Below are 20,587 nucleotides of genomic sequence, written 5' to 3' on the forward strand. Positions count from 1 at the left end.
CTTCCTGATGTGGAAGGCAAGGAAATCAAATGATGTACAGTCATTACCAGCATGCAGTTCACTGGTGTGTTGCTTTTCTCATCAAAACTGCAGGACCCATATCACAGAAGACACTGAAAAACAAGATCAAACTTACATCACAAGATGGCAGTAATGACCAGCAGAAGTGGATGCCTTGTGTATATGTGGATGACTAATGCAACAGGAGATAACAGCATTATAGCACTAACATTAATAATCTCCCATACAACAAAATACCCATAATCCACAAGATTTGCTTCATCTTCTAATGCTCCAGGACATAAAGACAAGATTGTCATCCGCTAAAGAAGATTGAGTATATATGGCAGCTCAATTTATATATCTGACCTGAAAATGTTTACAAGCTCTACTAAACAGTCTTAAGAAACATTTTTTCAATCCCAAGCTGCTAGAACATTCACACATAGCCACATCCCATAGAAAGCAGTGACTTGCATACTCTTGACACACAAGATTTGTCTCCCTCCATTTATAATAAATATAATATATTGCACATTTTCTTCAAGAAACAAGTTGGTAGAGCATTGCAATAACTGAAGCCAATACTCAATGGCTTGAACAACAGGTATAACATAAAGTGGGAATCTCAATATGCTTATATGTGACGATTTTTAATGACAACCAAAAATTCTCTTGCAAGCAAAGATGAACCTTTTCCACTGCAGCTAAATAGTTCAAATCCCATATTTCTGATGCATAAAGATCAGAAACAAAGATTTAACTGATAATAAACAGTTAAAGAATATAGACAACAATAAATAAAACAGAATAATGTTAATCATTAAAGACAGCTATTCCTTATATGATCATGAGTCCTAGGAAGTCCTCATTCAGGATGAAATGTACAACCTGTTTTTATAATTATTAAACAGCTGCTGAACTTACAAATGATTAAAAAGGACAACATACAAGATTTATGAAACCAAAACATTTTAACTATATCAAAAGTAAAAGGCAAATTGAAAACTTTATGCTTGCTATAATCTATTTAAAAAAAACAAACCAGTATTGTGCTTCATCTCTACATCATCTGCCTGCAGTCATCATCAGCATTTCAATCTCCTTGGAACAGTGTTTGAGGAACTGGGCCCATTCCAGTGTAGCATCTATCCCAGAATTATTAAACAGCAACAGGATTCACAGCGTTGTCCACAACAGTTGTGAGATTATCCAACACCATCACTAAAAATCTGAAGATGGCAATAAAAAAAAGTATGCCAAACAAATCTCTCTCTTCACATCATTTTAGACTGAAGCATTACAGACAACTTCATCTTCTAAAATGCCATATGTTAATTAAAACTGTATTGCAACAGCTGACATGTTGTAATACTGTAAACACTATCTTAGATGCTGGGGAACTATTGATAACAGCAATTTCTGTCAGCTGCAATATGGACAATAATAACTTGAATTAACTTAAATTTATATCAATAGTTAAACTGATCTATAATTCATTATATAAAAAAAGTCACTGAAAGTGCTTTGAAATATTACAATGAGCTTATAATCAACAGAAATTAATCTTAATGCTGTTTTTTTTCATTCTCTTGCTGAAAATGTATTTTGCTTCTTCTATTATTTCACTCTTCCAAAATTATTGGTGAAGGCCTCAGACTGACTGGTGAGAAGATTAGAATAGTCTCCTATCTCTTGCTTGTGTAAGAGATTTGCCTCATAGTCTAAGTCGATTTGTCCCAGGTATGTCCATTTCACTGCGGCCCTTTGCTCCACTGGGGGTAATTAGGAACAAGAGGAAGAATGTCCATCTCACCCAAGGTAAAACCATTTTGACCCAAGACCAAAATGTCAAATTGTCCCAGGCCCAAAAGACAAATTGATGACCAATGACACAAGTTGCAACATCAAATAGTGCCAAATGAGCAATATGTTGTTTGAACAATATAGATACTCAAGCTACCAAGTAAATAAGTTTAGCCAACATTTTACTAAACAAAAATGGCCACTTGGCAATACACATGCAGTGAATGTATTTTACAATAGCACATCCACATTATTTTTTCCCTTTAAACAATTTTTTTTTAAAGATTGAAAGATTGTGTCATCATTTTATTGTGAACTTATTAGTCTTTTTGCCTATTATTATTATACCCAGAGATGTCACTGATCAGGCGATATGACTTTTCGGTCTTGGGATGAAATGGGCACAACTAGGATGAATTGACTTAGGCTATATGACATGGTCTTAGGGCAAAGTGACTGGAACCCAAGAGAACTTGCAAAATGTGTGCATACTGAGCATTTCAAGGTCGTTGACACCGATGGTAGATTGTGAAGGCTGAGTTGTCTCATGCTGACTCTGAAAGGAGTAAAATAAGATCACATATGTTGACTGTTGTGAATCAATTTCTACAAATTTAACAAACTTCTAATAAAAACTGAGAATACTGGCTTTTATGAAACTAAAAATAATAATAAATTACCTTCTAATTACAGTCACCAACTTGCATGCCCAGTCTCATATGTGCATTGACACCCTCTCTCTCTCTCTTGCAAAGTACATGACAACATCAACATCACAATGCATAAATGTACTATATACAAGAAATATAGAAATGACCAATGAACAGTTCAAAATATTTATTTCCCTCTCCCCGCCCTTAAAGAAGGTAATGAATTTTAAAAGTTATTACTTTACTTCTAGATTTAACATACTTTATAGCTACCTTCTGACATGCATACTAACAATAATAAATTGTGCGTTTGAAAGGGTCCCCAAAAGAATTATGCCAATAAAATTTAAGTGAAGTCGGTAATACCAGGTTAGCGAACCGGTAGAATGATCATAAATGATTTATGCTGTTAGTGCTACAGATCACCGATAGTTTATACTCTGATAAATCTACGTTAATATGATAAATCATTCAATGAAATAAAATGAGTTCAAGTTTCTTAAACTATGACTTTTTTCATACATATAAAAATAAAAAGTCGAGTAGGTTCCCATCAATCACAACTATTACCGGATAACAGCTAGCCAAGAATAATGCTAGAGTAATACCAGTGCACACTCAAGTCTGATGATATCAAAGCTTCGAGTCAATACAAAAGCCTAAGCTTATTTTATTTTGAGATATGCAAACATATTACAGATAAACATTTAGTTGCTGTATAATCTATTTTAAAGCTATGTGTCTTCTGTAAGGTCTGTAGGCCTACGTGAAGTCCCTGTGTGTACCGTGTCATTTTCGTGTACATGACATGAAAGATAGCTCCACCTAGCGGCAATTTGCAAATGAGCTGAAAAGCCCGGAAGTGGTAACTTTTAAAAAAAAGGAACATTTAAAAAAAATGTTGAATTAGTTTAAAATGGTCATAAGCAGAAACTACAATGGAATAAATAAATTACATTGATCAACAGCTGAAATAATTATCATATTCTAGAATGCAGACTTCTTACCAACCTTTGGAAAAGGTTTGATGATCATTAGAATTTCCTAACACATCTGTCGAAGGTCAGCCATTCCTCACAACGATGTGCATGAGAGAGGCGCAATCGAACAGAGAACATTTGCAACCACGTGATTTTCAGCCAATCAGATTTACACATCCTCCAGACAAGTTGTTGTTCTCCATCGTGGTTGTGTTTCAGAATGAAGGAGTGACCACGAACTTGTTGATTGAAATATTTGCTTGATCGAGATGATCATTCGTCGACCAGCATTATAGTTGGCCAGACAATATTTTGGAAGTGTCTAACAGTCAAAATTTGTGATGGTATGTGTTTTTTGGTCTATAGTCTTTCACGGTCGGTCAGATGTTTTTGCCGTCCCACAGCTTGGACGGTAGAACCTCGACTATGCATGTAACGAAAGCCGCCTATTTTGATGTTCATCTAGTGAAAATCGGGTCATATTTGTCCATATTCAGTAGCATTATATTCTCCAAGATACATCATTTTGATTGATCATGCTTTATTGTATAATAGTACAAATCGGCACGCTGAAGCATTCTGCTTGTGTTTCTCAGGCGCCATCGCTCAGAGAATTTCAGCTGATCTTAGGATTGGAGAATGAACTCAGAAACCGCCGGCAGTTTAGTGGTCGGCATCATTAGTATGGCTTTATTTTTCACAGTCGGAATCTTATGTCTCCTCCTGTATACATAGTGATTTTGTTATGTCTGGGTTTTTGCCTTGTGTGCCTCGTAATTGCATATCGTCTGCTCTTACCAGCTGTAGTAAATGACAATGAATAAACGTTTTGAGCGTTGTGGCAGGAAGAAGACGCGGTGTTGCCATGGAACTTAAAGAAGATCTGTAGCATCACATGTGACAGAATATCGAATATTATTTTGTTGATTTTTTAAAAATTTTCTTATTGACAGTATAATTTATACTTAGTTTAGTGACTTATCACTGGCATCATTAAGAAGTTATGAATTTACTATAAGGATCTTCATTAATTTGAAAACACTGCTAGATACTGTATTTAAAATCTAGTTTCATTTACAAACTTTTGCAGAAAATGTTTGAGTTAATGTATTTTTAATGATTAAGATAGTTTTTCTTTTTCAGGCATCATTTGAGCCAGCTTTTTTACCCATTGGCACAGATGTTAGTGCCAAGTACAGAGGAGCATTTTGTGAGGCAAAGGTTAAAAAGCTTGTCAAGTCAGTGAAGTGTAAGGTGAGTTGCATGAATAAAGAAAAATCCACCACGATGAACATTTTGTATGTAATTATAAGATTGTGGATGTAGTTACCCAATAGAAAACGAAGAGTCATTTTTAGATAATCAGGAAATAAATATCCTAACTTGCTAGCTGAGATAGAAACAAGAGCACCTAAAATAAATTTGAATTCGGATTAATGTATCTTTGGATTGTTATTGTCATGTAGTTTGAAAGACAAAAGTAAAATTAGTTGTAATTTAGATATATGGCTATCCCTTATAATGGATAAAGGGATTGATGATATTATTTCTGCAAATGCATTTTAATTTATTGTCATAAAAATGTAAGTAATAGTTTGTAGATAAAGTGTGTTAGTGAAATGGGTGGGAGAGAGAGAGAGCAAACAGTTAAATACAAGTAGAAGATATGGTTGTTAGATGAAAAATTTGCTGGGGAAGATACATACTAAATAAACCATCCCCAGACTGTACAGTTATAAATCCAACTGTAGGCTAGAGAGAAACATTAAGTAGATTATATTTTAAGAGTCTTTTATTAATCATTAGTTTACTTATATTTTCAGATTATACTGAAAGACACCCAGGTGTCAGTGGTTGTTACAGATGAAAACATTACAGGACCTCTGAAGGTAAGGTGCGTGTGCATGTGCACATGCGTGTGTAAGAGCTTGTAGGCAAGCTGTAATGTGTGTCAGGCATGCACTAACAAGTTCAAAGAACAGTATTCAGAATGTTAAGTTCTGGTTCTTCTAGATACTATTAAATCTGACTGAATATTTTTGTTAAAAGTATTTAGACATTTTGTTATGGTGTGTACATGTTTGTCAGAAAAATTCTTTAACTGAGTTTGTTAACTGTCCATGACCCCATAAAACCCAATTCATCAAAACATTTCTTATACAGTATCATAAATCTATTAAATTCCCTCAGTTGAGTAAAATTCATTACTCCAAGGAAATTGGAATTGTTTCCAATGCACAGAAAGGTGGTCTTGGATGTTACTGGTGTTGGTGATAGACAGGCTTTTTTTGGATATGGAGTGAGTAGCCATTTGCTTGTCTTGCTCATTATAAAATTAATAATTGGTTAGGACCGGATTGTTAGCAAGTTTTACAAATATTAATTTTCACAGGTTGGAAGTACAGTAGAGGTGAAGCTTCCAGAAAGTGGTCAGCAGTCCGAAGGGATCATCAACAAAATCACAGATTGCAGCACATACACTGTTGGTAAATATCCTTTGAAATCTTGTTGCTAAGATGTCTTGGGTAGACAGCTCCCTTACTTTACTGGAGGTTTTGATTATGTCTTCAACATGGGTATAAAATGTCTAATTATTTTAAACCCTTGAAAAAATAGTCCTGAAATTTATTAAATACAGTCAGAAAAGCTAGAAAAAGAGTTTAAAAATTGAACACTACGAAAATTTGTAAATCTTAGCAAATGGTATATTTTAGAAAGATTCATATGGATGTTAGAGAGCTAATCTAACCTCTGATCACCTACTTTCAGTGTTTGATGATGGCGATGAGCGGACATTGCGCAGAACTCAACTCTGCCTAAAAGGAGAGAAACATTTTATGGAGAGTGAGGTAATTGGAGATTTAATTTTAGTTTTCTGTGTTTAAATAACAGTACAAATTTTGTTTCACCAAAAGTCTTAATTTTTTTAATAGCTAAATATTTTTGTTGGAGCTTGCTAGACAACCTGATTGTGGATTCTTATATTTTTCTTGAATTTTGCAGACACTTGACAATCTTCCTTTGTCACACCCTGAACACTTTGGTACTCCAGTTTTGCAGAATAAAAAATCAAGAAGAACTAAGCCAGGGTAAAATGTAGTTTTGTGCAATTTTATTAGGAGGGGCAGTGTTATGGCCTCTTAAGACCAAATATTAACAATATCAAATTTTGAAGCTTTAAAGCGGAATGATCACTTGTTAGTGATAGTTTTGTTGCATCTTTTGTTAAAACTTTAGTTGATCTGTTAAAAGTGTTTAACTATAAGATGTATTGTCTTTAACATCAGGAGTTTCTGCTTCCCCTTTCTAAGTGAATTATCGTTCCTTTCAGAAGGATTCTAACACAGTTTAAGAAAAATGTGCTTTCATAACTTAACGCTTCAAGCAAGCACCAACTTTCTGAAATTCTCAATGTCATTAAGAAAAGTTTTATGTAACAAAGTGGTCTTCCTTCTTTTGATTACTCCTTCTTCACCCCCGTAGTGTAAATTATCACTTGTAAAGCAATTTCCTTTAAAATAAATAAACCAGACCAGATGTGCACTCCAGTTCTGTGATCAGCATACTTGATTTCCATTGAAGCGATCTTGACTTTTCTGTGTAAATGTAGAAGTGTTGTCTTTTATTATCTTTTAGTCAATTTTATTTTATAAGCAAATAACTTTATTTCTCAGAGAAGAATCTGAGTCAGAAGAGGAAATGAGTTCTTCTGAAGAAGAAACCCCAAGACGGGCATCATACAAAGGACGATACCAGGAACTTGTGGGAAAAGTGATGTGCATGGAGTGTACTGACAAGCGCAAGGGAGGCCAGTGCCCGGTGTTGGTTGTTCTGCCAGATGCTCACCCTATGGATGTGAAACCACGTGATCAACTTTTGGTGCGGTCCTTTCGGGATGCTAAATTGTAAGAATGAACTTTGTCTATATTTATTTTCCTGATTGCTAGCACATTATCAGGTTCCTGGTGTTGATGTTTTTTCTAAGATTTCATCCTTTTATTCTTTTTGTAATTTAAAATTTAATTATTCTATCATCAAAGAATATTGTTTTTTAGATTTCATGTTTGTTAACAAAGTTTTTGATTTTATTTTCTTGTTACCCTCTTTCCAGCATGTATGCTTCCAGGAAGGAACTAAAAGAATTTTCAAGAGAAATTGCTATAAAAAATGAAGACAAAAATATGAAAGCAGGTGAGTTTGGTAAATTGCTAGTGTTGTATCAGATTTCTGATGATTAGCAAACCTTCACTTTGTGCTTTATACTTGTATTTATACTTTATAGGGTAAAGCAGTAATGCAGGAACTTACTAGAAATACACAATCTGATCAGCGTTATGTTTGATTTACAGACCTTGAGAAGGTTTTCATTTTTTTTTTTTTTTTGGGTAAGGTCATAGTGAATGGTGTTTAAACATTTTGAGTTTTTTCCCCAGCTTTTGAGAAGGCACTGCTGTACTATGACAATCATGAACTGCCACCAAACTGGAAAAAGCAGGAACTTTTAGGATCAGAGGATGAAGATGAAGGGGGTGATGATGATGTGAGTGTTAATCATTTATTGTAATAAGATTACATTAATTGCCAGATTAGTGTCCTTCACATTCCAGAGAGAAGAAATAAGAGAAAAGCAATAATGGAGAAACAAACGTATCTGTGCATAAGAGTATTTGGAAACATCACATCAGCAGCAGCCCTGAAAACATGGAGCTCTTACCTTTTGTATTTTTACATTTGTATAAACATTCACTTGGGAAGATTACATTTTAGAATCGTAAGTAATGTTTATGATATTCTGTAATCAACATTGTAGTTATGTGTTTTAGCATAGCTGTGTGGGATTTTTTTTAAAGCAATGTTGCTTTTTTATTTTTCAGTCATCAGATGATAATGAACCTAGTGAACAGAAGGATCTGTTTGTTGCTCAGTTGTACAAGTTTATGGATGATAGAAGTAAGTCCATAAGAAATATTGAAAAATCAGCCTTCAAAGGTTGTCACTATTTTTCTATTCTTTTTAACTTTTGTCTTGCTGATCTACATTTTTATGACAAGTGTGTGAGGTGTGTATACTTATATATAACACATTGACTACACTTTTGCAGGTACTCCTATTAACAAGGGTCCTTGTATTGGAAACAAAGATTTGAATCTTTATCGCCTTTTTCGGGTAGTGCAGGCTATAGGTGGCTATAATAAGGTATTTTTCTTTACATTTTCTTAATTTTAACTAGTTTATTATAGATCTTTGACACATAAGTAATTATTTCATTTAAAAATCCTTATTCGGTATTGATCTGCTCTTATTATTTTAGCATTCAGAATGTAGTTTTGTATGTACAAAATAAAACTATTTGTTTCAGGTTACAAATCAAATGAAATGGAGACTTGTTTATTCAAAAATGGGTCTTCCACCTTCCAACACAGCATCTCATCAAATAAAAAATGCTTACAAAAAGTTAGTTATTATATTTAACATAATGTTATAATAAAAAATAATAATAGATAAAATGATCATACTAAACATAATGTTAACAGGAGGTTGAGTAATGGATTTTGTGTATGGCTCGTTCTTGTCATCTTTCTGTTCTTAAGTAAAGCCTAGTATAATTATACCATCGAGATATTAGCATTTAAATAACAGTGAGTTATGGTGCTCATCTCAAAATATTTTTTAAAGAGAACTGTATGAGCATTCTTTGAAATACATTAATTTAAATGACTCTTTTTCTAGGTATCTGCATGCATTTGAAGATTTTTATCGAAAGTTGGGCAGCACAATGGGCACAATTAGTCGGCCAGGACGAAGCCGCCAAAGCTCAAGTCGTAGCATATTAGCTTTTAGAGGTCGAGACAAAGAACCATCCCCCCGATCACCACGTACGGAAAAAACTACTGTTAAGGATGATAAGGTATTTTTTGGCGCTGATGATATGTGTGTGTGCACATGCATTAACAACTGATAAGAAATTGGTTTTACTTCTGAAGTAAAAGTAAAACTAAAGATAATTCCAAGAGGAATAGTTTCAGGTATACATTACTGAGTATACAATAGTTTGTAGAGAGACTTTTGCATTTTAATATCATATAATTTCAATGTTTCACTTGTCATTCGTCAGCTGCAACATGCTGTTCTTATCAGCTTTTAACATCGTTGTGCAACAAAGACAGTGGGATAAATCTGCTATAAACTAAACCAAATCTTAGATGTGGCAAAGTTGTGTTCAGCAGATTCAAAGACCATGATTACCTCTCATATGGATCAATATGGGGGGGGGGGGGTAAGGGCTAAGATCTGAGATTACATATACTAGAGAAGGGTTATCAAAGTACTTCCTATTTCTTATAGAGCAAAGATGAAGAGAAGGAAAAGCCAAAGATAAAGAGTGAGGAAGGGCCACGATCAGAAGATACAGAAGATGCTGGGGAGTCAACTCCTGTTGATGAATCAGACACTGACATTGTCCGTCGTTCTACTCCACGTAGAGAAAAGGCTCAGAAAGAAGAACCTGCAAAAATTGATAAGGAGAAAAAAGAAGATGTCAAGATTAAGAAAGAAGACAAAAAGGAAGAAGAAAAGAAAGAAGAAAAAAAAGAAGATGTAAAAGAAGAAAAGAAGAAGGAAGATAAAAGGGAGGAGAGGAAATCATTAAGACAGAGCTTAAAAGAAGAAGAAAGAAAAGAGGCTGGAAAGGGGAAAGAAGAGGACAAAAAAGATGTAAAAAAAAGTGAAGGGCGGACAGACAGAGTGCTGAGAAGAGAAAGAGAAGATAAAGAGGATGAAGGAAAGAAGGAAGGAGAAGAGCAGAAGGATAATCAAAAGAAAAGGGTATCTGACTTTTTACAAATTTATGTGCTGTTATTTTATCCATACGGTTTGTCGTGTTTAAAAGCTTAGAATAATTACCATAAATATTTAATGGTATAAAATCTAGATTAGTAGCTGTATTTTACTGAGTTTTTCATTCTTCTGTGCTTCATCATTTTAAGGGTAACTAAAATATAATGTGCCCAAGGCTGATTGTTAAAAGGCCATTTGCAAACTTAATTTTTGATGTTCAGGTGACACGGCGCAAGTCAGGCCGTACAGAAGATGACAAGAAAGAAGGGGAGGATAAGGAAGAAAAGGAGGAAGAAAAGAAGGTTTCAGAAGAAAAGATGAATGCTGAGAAGAAGGATAAAGCTGAAGACAAAAAGGAGCGGAAGGATGAACTCAAAAGGCCACCAAGTGCTAGGAAAGAGAAAAAAACAGAAATTAAGAAGAAACCAGAAGATGAAGAGCAGCCAGAAAAGAAAGATAAGGAGTGAGTTGTGTTTACATTTTCTATTCATCAAGTGGTGTACAAGGCTTTCAGTGTTTTAATCAGTTCATACTTAACCCTTATGCATGTAACATTAATCCCTGATTTTTTTAATTCTGACATTTTTGGGGGGACTGTTTTATCATTGTGCTAAAGATTTAATCACACTAATGTTAAGTCTAATGGCCTGTTATATGATTTTGGTAGTATGGTAGAGAAAATGAACATCCTTTCAGGATATGGAAAATAATTATTGAAATCATTAAAATGTGATCAGTGTAATTTAGAATACAATCAGTGTGTATTAACATTTTTGCATGATGAAAGAAGCACGAAATAATGCCACATTTGTTTTGTAATTTCAGTTCAGAGAAACCAGAGGAAGTGGAGAGTGAGGCAGATTCTGCTAGCGACAACCACAATCAGGATGAGTATCCTGCTGGAACAAAGCTGAAAGTAAAATATGGGCGTGGCAGAAATCAGAAAATTTATGAAGCCAAGGCAAGTTCTTTAAGTTAGCATGACAGTTATCCAAAATTACTATAGAATCAGCTATAGTTTTAAGTAAATGTTAAATAAACTGTGAACATTATCCCCAGCCAATTTGAGGTCGCTGGGGGCAAAGTGTTAAGAGACCACATTTTTCTTGGGGCCAACGTTTGGTCAGTGCAGTACCCATCTCTTCTCCATCTGACTGCTTTACTTTTCCTCAAGTCTCTATGGAGCCAGGTTTCTAACATCTAGTTCAACTGCAGGAAGTTTACTGCACCGCACAGGTATCAAACTGGTTCACCTCTGACCCTAGTATTCTAAACACTGCTATCTGCTTTCCTATAGCTGCAGAAACTGTCCTATACTATGTTTGGGATGTGTGGTTTCATGTATAGTTTAGAAAAAAACAGACTTTAACATTATTGCCATCTTTTATATATATATACTAAGAACAATATCTTAAAAATAATCTGGTTACTTGTAGGTGGTGGAAGCTGGAAAAGAAGGACAACACAAGAACTATCTTGTACACTATGCTGGCTGGAACACAAGGTAAAAATTAATCTTACATTTCTAAGCATTTGTTCATGTGGATAAAAATATCACTACACCATTGCAATTTTGTAGGAGGGAAAAGTTGAAATGTTGATAACATTCTTCGAATAATAATTTTCAGTACCAAGTAAATACTGTTCATAGTAATTATTATGTAAGTTTCATTAAGATTCTTTCTTGCAGGTATGATGAGTGGGTTCGACCTGACCGAATTGTGAGTGTGGTGGACAGACCAGAGATGACCAAACTGAAGAAGAAGTCCATGTCACCCAGATCCCCAAAAGTGAGTTTGACTACTAAAGTCTCAGAAGTTGTCATTAAATAATCATCGTCATCTTGTATAGTACTCAGTTCTTTGGGTGAGAGCTTATTTGCAGACCACATCTGTTCTTTCTTCTGACTGTCAAATCGATAAATTGTGCCATATAACGAAAAAAAATCCATAAAGGAATTTTGCTGTTTTTTAATGGTGACAAAAATTTTGCTTTGAACATTGTCATTTTCTTCTGCTTGCAGACCACAACAAAGCCAGATATGCCTGTTCTAAAGAAGCGAGGCCGGAATTCTCTTCAACAAGACCAGTCTCCAGGCAATGCTTCAGCAAAAATGCCTGTTTCTAGTGATGGGAAAACACCAAAGAATAAACCTCCAACTACACCTGGTGGGTCAGCATCCAAGACTCGCACAACACGTTCGAACAGCACTGAGATAAAATCAGAAGGGTTGCAAGGTACTCTTAAACATCTCCAAGTTCAGGGAAAGTCATCTATAAAAAATTAGATATATAAATATTGGAAGAAGTGGGAAGGGGAAGTGGATTGTAGGCATTCAGAGCCAGGTGAAAAACATGAATGTGTTTCACTTTTAATATCATTACCCATCCTATGCACAGTCACAATTTATAACAGCCGAAAGACAGTTTTGTGTACATTTAATGTTAGTATTTTGAAGTGTATTGTCTATGTCTGCCAAGATCTCTTTTTGTTTTACATTTATTTTTCGTGAATTATTTCCAGCTCCTGCAAAAAATAGGATAACACGGCGCAGCTCTGGGCTTACAGATTCCATGGATGCTGGTTCACCAGGTTAGGATTTAAATAAGTTAGGCCCCACCCCCAACCCACCTTTCACCCCAAATGGTTAAAAATTTACTTTGTTAAAGGATATCAATTTGAAGCTTACATAGTACATTTAAAACATTTCTACTGATGGCTGATGTAGCAGTGTTTAGGTGATATATCATTTGACAATCTTTTGTGGACTGTGGAATCTTTTCTCAAGCAGTGTTTCATCATCAGCCTTAATCTGGCAGACTACAACACACTAGTAGATTATGAGTAGTAAATTGTTCACATTGAGAGCTTGCTTTTTCAGATAGTTTCAACGAGTTTAAAATGACATACTGCATCACCAAACTTTGTAATATTTGAGGTTTTTTGTCTATCAGGTGACCAGGATGTAGGCAGCGATTCAGAACCAGAATCAGAGATGGCTGCACCTTCTGGTTCTGGTGGAGATCTTGTGTCAGAGAGGGATGATGAAGATGAGGGAAAGGAAATGGAATTAGACACCAGTATCGAAGAGGAGGAAACTTCAGACATGAAGGAGGTAGAGGATGAGCCCATTACCAGTGTGGAGGAGGCAGATATGGATGAAAGCAGAAGTGAGGAGCCTTTAGCTGAAGAAGCCTCTGAAGACAACAAGGATATGCCACATATTGTACCCAAGGATGACAGTCAGGAAAATCTTCTAGAGTTGTCTTCTTTGGTGCTACCAGATGATAGCACCATCACTCCACTTCTGGCTGATGAAGAAAATAATGATGTCACTGAGGGGACAAAAGAGGACACCACGAGTTTACCTGAAATCACTAAAACATCGCTTGAACAGCAGGGAACAGAGGAATCAGATGAAAAACTTGATGAATCTTTGCCAGTGTTGAGCCAACAGACAGAAGAAGAGAGTGCTGCAAAAGAGGTGGACACTTCCAACAGCTCTGAAACTCCAGAATTAGATACTAAATCAGAGACATTACCTATGCCTGACAATTCAGATGAGGACAAAAATTCTTCCTATGAAGAACTTGCAATACCACAGCTCAAGAAGATAGACATTGATATTGTCCCTGTGTCAGAGAAAAGAGAAGCTAAGCTAGATAAAGTTAAATCAAAAAAGAAGGATGGGAAAGAAAGCAAAAAAGGGAGACAAACAGAGCACAGAGCTTCATTTTCAGAAATTCCAACTTTAGAACCCATGACAGTGGTGCCTGATGTGAAACCTTGCCCATCAGAAGTGGAACCATCACCTTATGATTTTAATGAGCCTGAACTTGACTTACCATGGCAACCAGAAATTACTAAGAAATGGGAACCTATTAACAAACCTCATCCTGTATTTCGTGATGGGAAGATAGAGTTTAAAAAAAGTATGGAAACAGAAAAGAAGAAAGTGAAGAAGAAAACAAAGAAGGCACCATGTGGGGATGAGATGAAAAATCACCTTCAAAAGAAGCTAGTGAAAAAGTGGAGAGTCCAGCTAAAGATGAAACTGCATCTGAACCACAGCAGGATAAACCTGTGAAGAAGAAAGGAAGAAAGAAAAAAGAGCTCTCACCTGATCTGAAGAAAGAAATTCAAACTTATGAAGATGTGGTAAACAGTGTGGTGGAATCTTACTCTACTCCAGAACCCGAACAAGTGCCTTTTTCGCCCTGTGCTGAAAAAGAGGAAAAACCAGTGAAAAAAAGAAAGAACAAAAGTGCAGAGAATGCTGAGTCTCCATCTAAGATGGATACCACTAAGGACACCACAGAATCAGAAAAGAAACAGCAGGGAAAAGGTCCCAAAAAAATTAAAGGTGGCAAAGTGGTTAAGAAACTTAACAAGAAAGCCAAGGAAGGCAACTCTTAGAGGAAGGTGACAGTCAGCCCTCTGACCCTGTCTCTCTTTCCTTTTTCCCCCTCGACGGACAGGAGAGTGTGCATTCAAGCAACACTCCACGTGAAAAGCGTGCTCGATCACATTCTCCTGAGTCTTCAAGTTTCAAACAGCCCCGGTGGGACCTTGGGTCTCTTCAGACTGTCGGCAGTACAGGTGCATCACCCTTGGGTTCTCCTGCTCCCAAGCCTGCCTCCTCCAGTGTGGTGTTGCCTAAACCTGCATCCAACATTGCAACGCCAAGGGCTGGGTCCAGCACATCAGCAGCTCCTGTGGGGCTGGAGGAAGTTCAGGTAGTGCCTGTGGAGGGGCCTGCCAATGTGTTATCTGGCTCAGGACTGGAGGCAAGGTTGGAATGTGCTGTTAACTTGCCTAGACAAGGTGCAGCAGTGGCAAACACTGTACTTGACAATACCCCACCTACAACTCCAGAAAATGACCTTGATGAGGTGCACTCTGCTTCCTCAGATAGTCATGACAATCTCAAGGACGATATGGAAAGTTTAGACTCTGGTGAAAGAACTTCTAAGGGAGGGAGTGAGTCTCCTCCATGTTGTGATTTGAGTGTCAGTAGTGCATCAAATGAAGCTTTGCCCTCCAGCAAATGTGTTCCACAGTCATCGAAGGGCTCAGAGCTGGAGACTTCGGTCAAGCGGAAAAGAACTATAGACGAATGTGCCTTGGTAAAGAAAAAGAAACGCACAAACAGTGCACGAAGCACAAGAGCTGAACGGCATAGAAAGTCACCCAAATGTAAGTCTGCCAGTATGTTTGATTTTGCAAATTGATATTATTACTACTTACAGTTTGCTTTTGAGAACTTTCTGTTTAGATGTGCCGTATCTTAGGGTATCCTGCAGTAACAAGTGGTTCAAACTCAGTGATAACAAAATTCAGAACCTCTACTGATTTTGCTGTTCAGATTTCTGCAACTGAGATTGCAGCTCAGAAATATCAGTAGTAAGATCGCAAATTCATAAGAACTAAGTATTCATATTTTGACCACCTTAAAAAATCTGCTTTTTTAATTTTCACCTATGTGGTTAATGTTTGTTTTTGAGAAAGTGTTTATATGTTGAACCCTTTAGCCAGAAAACCTGCCTGTTAAGATATATAATTGAGACCCAATCATCAAGCTGACATCCTACTAGCATCACCAATATTATTAGCTATGATTTTTTTTTTTTTTTAATAAATACTTTTTCATGCTTTGGAGACTGACAGATTTCCCAGCCAATCTCAGAATAGAATGAATATCCGTTTTGTTGTCTTAGCACAGTGTTCTGTGTACCTTTGCTGTTTAGAAGTGCAACATTATAAGTTCAATTCAGGCAGCAGCTCATTGAATTGTTGGTACAGCACAACGAATGTTATGACCGTGTAAAATATGTAAGTTTTAAAAAAGTTTATATTATATTAAATATATTAAATATTCTGGATAATCCTTGAAAGAGAACCCTGGATACAGGAGTTAGTGCAAAGTCAAAGAGTGGTCTTTTTTTTTTCATTTGGGTCACCAGATGGAGATGAAGATACACTCAGTCGATCATCCATGGACCAAATCTCAGTATCAGAACAGTTGGTGTCAGGGCCTATATCCCCTTCCAAGACAGAAAACAGCAAAGTTGACCACATTCGCCCACCAAAATTCCACTTCTGTGATGGTGAGTAGATAGTATTTCCTACATGTTCTATATGTTGAGTGTAGTAACGAGGCAGCATATGATCACCATTGTTGCATTTTCTTAGGTCATACTTTTAAATATTATGTGATGTTTTATGTTGCTGAACAGTGTTATATGTTTTTCAAAAGATCTCGGTGAGCACCTTGAAGGAGAACAACGCATAAACTTCCTTATGAGCAAAATGATTGAAATCCGAAAAGAGTATGCCCGAATTAAGGCTGAGATTGCTGCCATTGACCGAAGGCGCAAACGTCATCGTCGCAAAGAGAAGGAAAGTAAGGAATGAGCACAATCATATTATGTTCCATAGTTTGCACGTTGAGTAAGGCTTTCATACTAAGAGACTATGTGCAGCTGTATGAATGCATAAGAGTACTTTGTTAGGATAAAGTTTAAATGCTCTGTGTTTCACTCCAGTCAAGTTGTAAACAAAAGTACATTTCAATCTGTTGCTACATTTTTTTTTTTCTTCTGCATTTTTCTCATTTAAAGTAAAAAGGTCAAGGTAGTCTTATAACCTTTTGTTATGGAGAGTAAGAACAGCTTTTTTGGTAAGGTTGGTGCTCTGTTGACCTCAGTATGAACTGTTCATAGCACTGGAGAGGAAGTTGTTAGACTTATCTCAGAGCCAGTTTTTTTTAATTTGGGGAGGGGTGTGGGGAGGAAGGGGTACCCATCTTCTCTGCCTCGCTGCATTTGCCAACTTTGATATTTTTTTCTCTTATGGCTTTGTCATTGGGATTTAGCTTGCCCTAGGTGTTCTTTCATTTCCATTTTAATATTTCCCATTTTTGTCCAGGTTCTCAGGCATCACAGAGTGAAATGGAAAAAGAAACCTCCTGAAAGTTGTTCTACCTCAGGTGGGGAGAAAGTGGATGCCATTGTTCATAGCATACAGGCTACCATAGAATGGTGGCCATGCTCATTAGTCCCTGTGAACACTAACTTAAAACTTCACCCGGTCACTTCTCATTCCCTCATTGGCAGGCTGGCAGAGCATGCCATCTATTGTTAAATAAGAGAAGCCTTTTATGTGGACAGTTGTACATATATTGATATTCAGCGTTGATCAGGAAAACAGGTTTTTAAGGCGTTGAGAAGCAGAGAGGTTATGGCCCTTGTATCAAAATAGATCATGCAAACATATGGAAGGGTTAATCTTATATTTGAAGTGGAAGAATGTGTGTGGCTGTGATTTTAAGAAGCCTGGGATATTGTAAGATGTGTGCATTCTTGAAACAGAATCTGTTACATGAAAGTATTCATAAGTATGTTATGCCTATAAGAGACAGTGTGCATATTCTGATGCAAAATCTTCAAGACAAAAGCTGTGATAGTTCTCTCTTGTACCCTTTGAAATTTTTTCTTTTTTTTTTTTTTTAGAAAATGGATGGAGAAATGAATTGTGTCAGAGCATTCAAGTTTTTTAAACCCCCTTTTTCCTATCTATCTTTTGCAAGTACACAAAACAGCAACAGATCAATTTCTAGCTGTTGTATGCCACAGTTTTATCAAACAGGCAAACACTGAAGTCTCAGCTATGGACAAGTTTGTACAGCATCAACATGCTAGTGTCATTGTGTTATCGGCCTTTTCACCACAGGAAGTCTATAACTGTTCACAGTAAAAGAACATATGAGCATGCTAAAAGACAGACAAGTGTAACATAGCAAGACTTGTTTGCCAGCATTTCAGCAGCCTACTAATACCATGTGCATCAGTCTGCAGCATCGTACTAAGTTTACTGTGTGCCTGGTTTTGTGTGTGTGTGGGTTTGGGAAGTAGGGATTGTGTGTGTATGTGGAGTGGGGGTGGGGGATATGGAATGTCAGAATAACGCAGTTTCATGACTTCTATGGATGAAATGATCGAGAGGTGTACTACTACCCAGTAGATTCCAAGCCTTCAACAAATATATGCCGAGCTGAAAGTAAGCAAGGCCAAGTGTAGCCCATTCAGCTGCCCAAGCAAAAGACACTTTTTGTATTGGGTATCTTTGCCACTGGTGGTGAAAAGGATGCAGCTTTATTTGTTCTCTTTGTGAGCTTCTGAAGTCAAAAGTCAGGGATACGGATATTCTTGTAAGCCATTAGATAATCCCTTTTCTTCATTTGTCAGCACTGGCTTGTTGATATTACATTTTTTATGTGCATCATATTGCAAGACAGATAAAGCCTTGTGATGCCTTGTTTCTTGGAATTTTCTAGGAAAGCATGCATAGGAGGGACTTATTTTTCATTTACCAGGTTTATCACTGTAGTTGTTGCTTCATTGCAGCTAGAGAAATCTGAACTTTTAGCTGGAATAAACTTTTAAGCCCATTTGACTAATACTGCAGCCAGTGCTTTCATATGGCATGGCTATGGCGAAAAGCTATGTAAGTTTTGTTTTATTCTGATTCTTCAAGCCCAGTAACATACTGGTAATACAGTAAGGTCTCCAGAACGATTCATACCTGGCTTTCTTCACAGAAAACAGAGCAGAGCCTGTGTTACTTTGACAGTTTACAGAATTTTAGTCTGTTCTAAAGTGAGTACCAAAATCATTCTGTCAAGATGAATACTGCTCATATTATCAGAATTCAAAGAGGTGATGAACGCTGAACAGCTGCTGGATGCTGATTATCCAAAAAATCAACATAGACACAGCAAGCAGCTGGGTGTGCCATACTCTTGATGTTATTAGATTTATTTTAAGACAACAGTTGTCACAGTTATCAGAATACTGCTTCTGGCCATGATTGCAATATGTTACATTGAAGTACCACAGAGACTGGGAGAAAACAAAAATGATAGAACATGGAAGTTCTTTTTTATTGTTATGTTTGTTAACCTGTTGAAGTCTTGTAAGTGGGGTCACAGGCTAAGAGAACAAATGTACAGTATTTTGACAGATTTGTGTTATGTTTTGCATATTATATGCATCTCTATTTGGGATCAACTTGGCACAAAAGCGTTGTTGGAGGTGGACACTGCTCTGCTTGCCCTAAGCCTGTCATAATGAGGTGATAACCGTTTTATCTGCCATTTCAGATTCTCAAGTCACGCGTTGCACTTGCAGCATCGCTGAAAATTTCTTGACATCTGACAAATTACTATTATGCAACAGATGTCAGTACAGGAATCTCTGTAACTAGTCTGACTGCATAACATTACAGGGACAAACGTGCTATTATAAACTTGAATACTTATGACAGCACAAAGTGTAACTTCTGAGCTAAATTATATTTTCCTGGGATGTTTTTGCACTTGAGAAAGTGAATCTGGAAGAATGGCACAATGGTTTTTATTTCAAATTTAGGTACATAGCTATTTTTGGATTAATATCTTTCATTTGAAAAATCAAAATATTCCTCAGCTTTAAAGGCGTGAGCCATTTCCTTTTATTCCTATTCCTACAGCTTAACTGGGAAAGAGGGGTCTATGTGGGTAAATACACAAATGCTAATGTCAGTATTAAAATTTATTAAAGGTTGTCAGTTTACAGATTGGGAGTAGGGGGTAGGAATTAAGCGAGGAAAACTTGGCATCCCATTTTAGGATTGAACCATTTTAAGTCGGTAAAATGTGTGTGCATGTTTGACATGCATGCACTCAAATGTTTTAAGTGATGTTTGGTATGATCTTGGCAAAGCCATTCTACATAGATGTTATGTTTGTTAATGATCGTGGTAATGAGAGGTGATTGCTAATATCATTACTGGTCTCAGTACAAACCGTGCCATATGGCCTGTCATTGCAGAATGGAATCAGGTGGAAGGTTATCTCTCTTGTCATACTTTTTCATACTGACAATAAATCCTTAATAGATTCTGAGTTTAGTGTCATTCATCAAGCTTTCATTGAAGTATCTGGGTTTTTTTTAAGTTTTACATAATTTTAAATGAATCTACCTAATCATTTAGATAGTAGCCATTATTTACTTTCCACTGTTATCAACTTTCCCTTGCTTCTGTGTCTATGCCAAATGCTCAATCATGTAATGATGGATCTTGAAAGTGGGACTATAAACTCAGGAGAGGGAAGTGAAAACAGAAGATAACATAGCTGTTGATGACTGATTGATAAAAGTACTGTGTCTATCAATCTAACACATTAAGCAAAACAAGAGGCCTTGCAAGCAGGGGATCTGAATCTCCTCTACATACCTAAAAATGTTTATCGCCTTAACATGAATAAGGCGTATG

At 36.4% G+C, this 20,587-nt stretch overlaps 1 protein-coding gene across 1 annotated transcript; it reads left to right on the forward strand.

Moving 5' to 3' along the window:
• Positions 1-3,514: 3,514 nt before the first annotated feature.
• On the forward strand, positions 3,515-20,213 carry LOC112570402 (AT-rich interactive domain-containing protein 4B-like). The gene is made up of 26 exons (XM_025248819.1): positions 3,515-3,780; positions 4,580-4,690; positions 5,260-5,325; positions 5,829-5,922; positions 6,206-6,285; positions 6,440-6,525; positions 7,111-7,341; positions 7,548-7,627; positions 7,870-7,976; positions 8,311-8,386; positions 8,538-8,632; positions 8,796-8,890; positions 9,167-9,344; positions 9,782-10,261; positions 10,495-10,736; positions 11,099-11,234; positions 11,710-11,777; positions 11,964-12,063; positions 12,297-12,510; positions 12,797-12,865; positions 13,228-14,359; positions 14,440-14,618; positions 14,666-15,469; positions 16,237-16,380; positions 16,530-16,676; positions 17,201-20,213. Exons 1-26 carry the CDS (start codon positions 3,778-3,780, stop codon positions 17,242-17,244), a joined length of 5,061 nt encoding a protein of 1,686 aa, XP_025104604.1. The 5' UTR covers positions 3,515-3,777; the 3' UTR covers positions 17,245-20,213.
• Positions 20,214-20,587: the final 374 nt, after the last annotated feature.

The sequence above is a fragment of the Pomacea canaliculata genome, linkage group LG8 (genome assembly GCF_003073045.1).
Source record: "Pomacea canaliculata isolate SZHN2017 linkage group LG8, ASM307304v1, whole genome shotgun sequence".
In the NCBI taxonomy this organism is placed as follows: Eukaryota; Metazoa; Mollusca; class Gastropoda; order Architaenioglossa; family Ampullariidae; genus Pomacea; species Pomacea canaliculata.

Coding starts and splice junctions, on each gene's coding strand:
- LOC112570402 (XM_025248819.1), top strand. Junction 7,628..7,869: donor AGACAAAAATATGAAAGCAG/GTGAGTTTGGTA, acceptor TTTTTTCCCCAG/CTTTTGAGAAGGCACTGCTG. Junction 8,633..8,795: donor CTATAGGTGGCTATAATAAG/GTATTTTTCTTT, acceptor TATTTGTTTCAG/GTTACAAATCAAATGAAATG.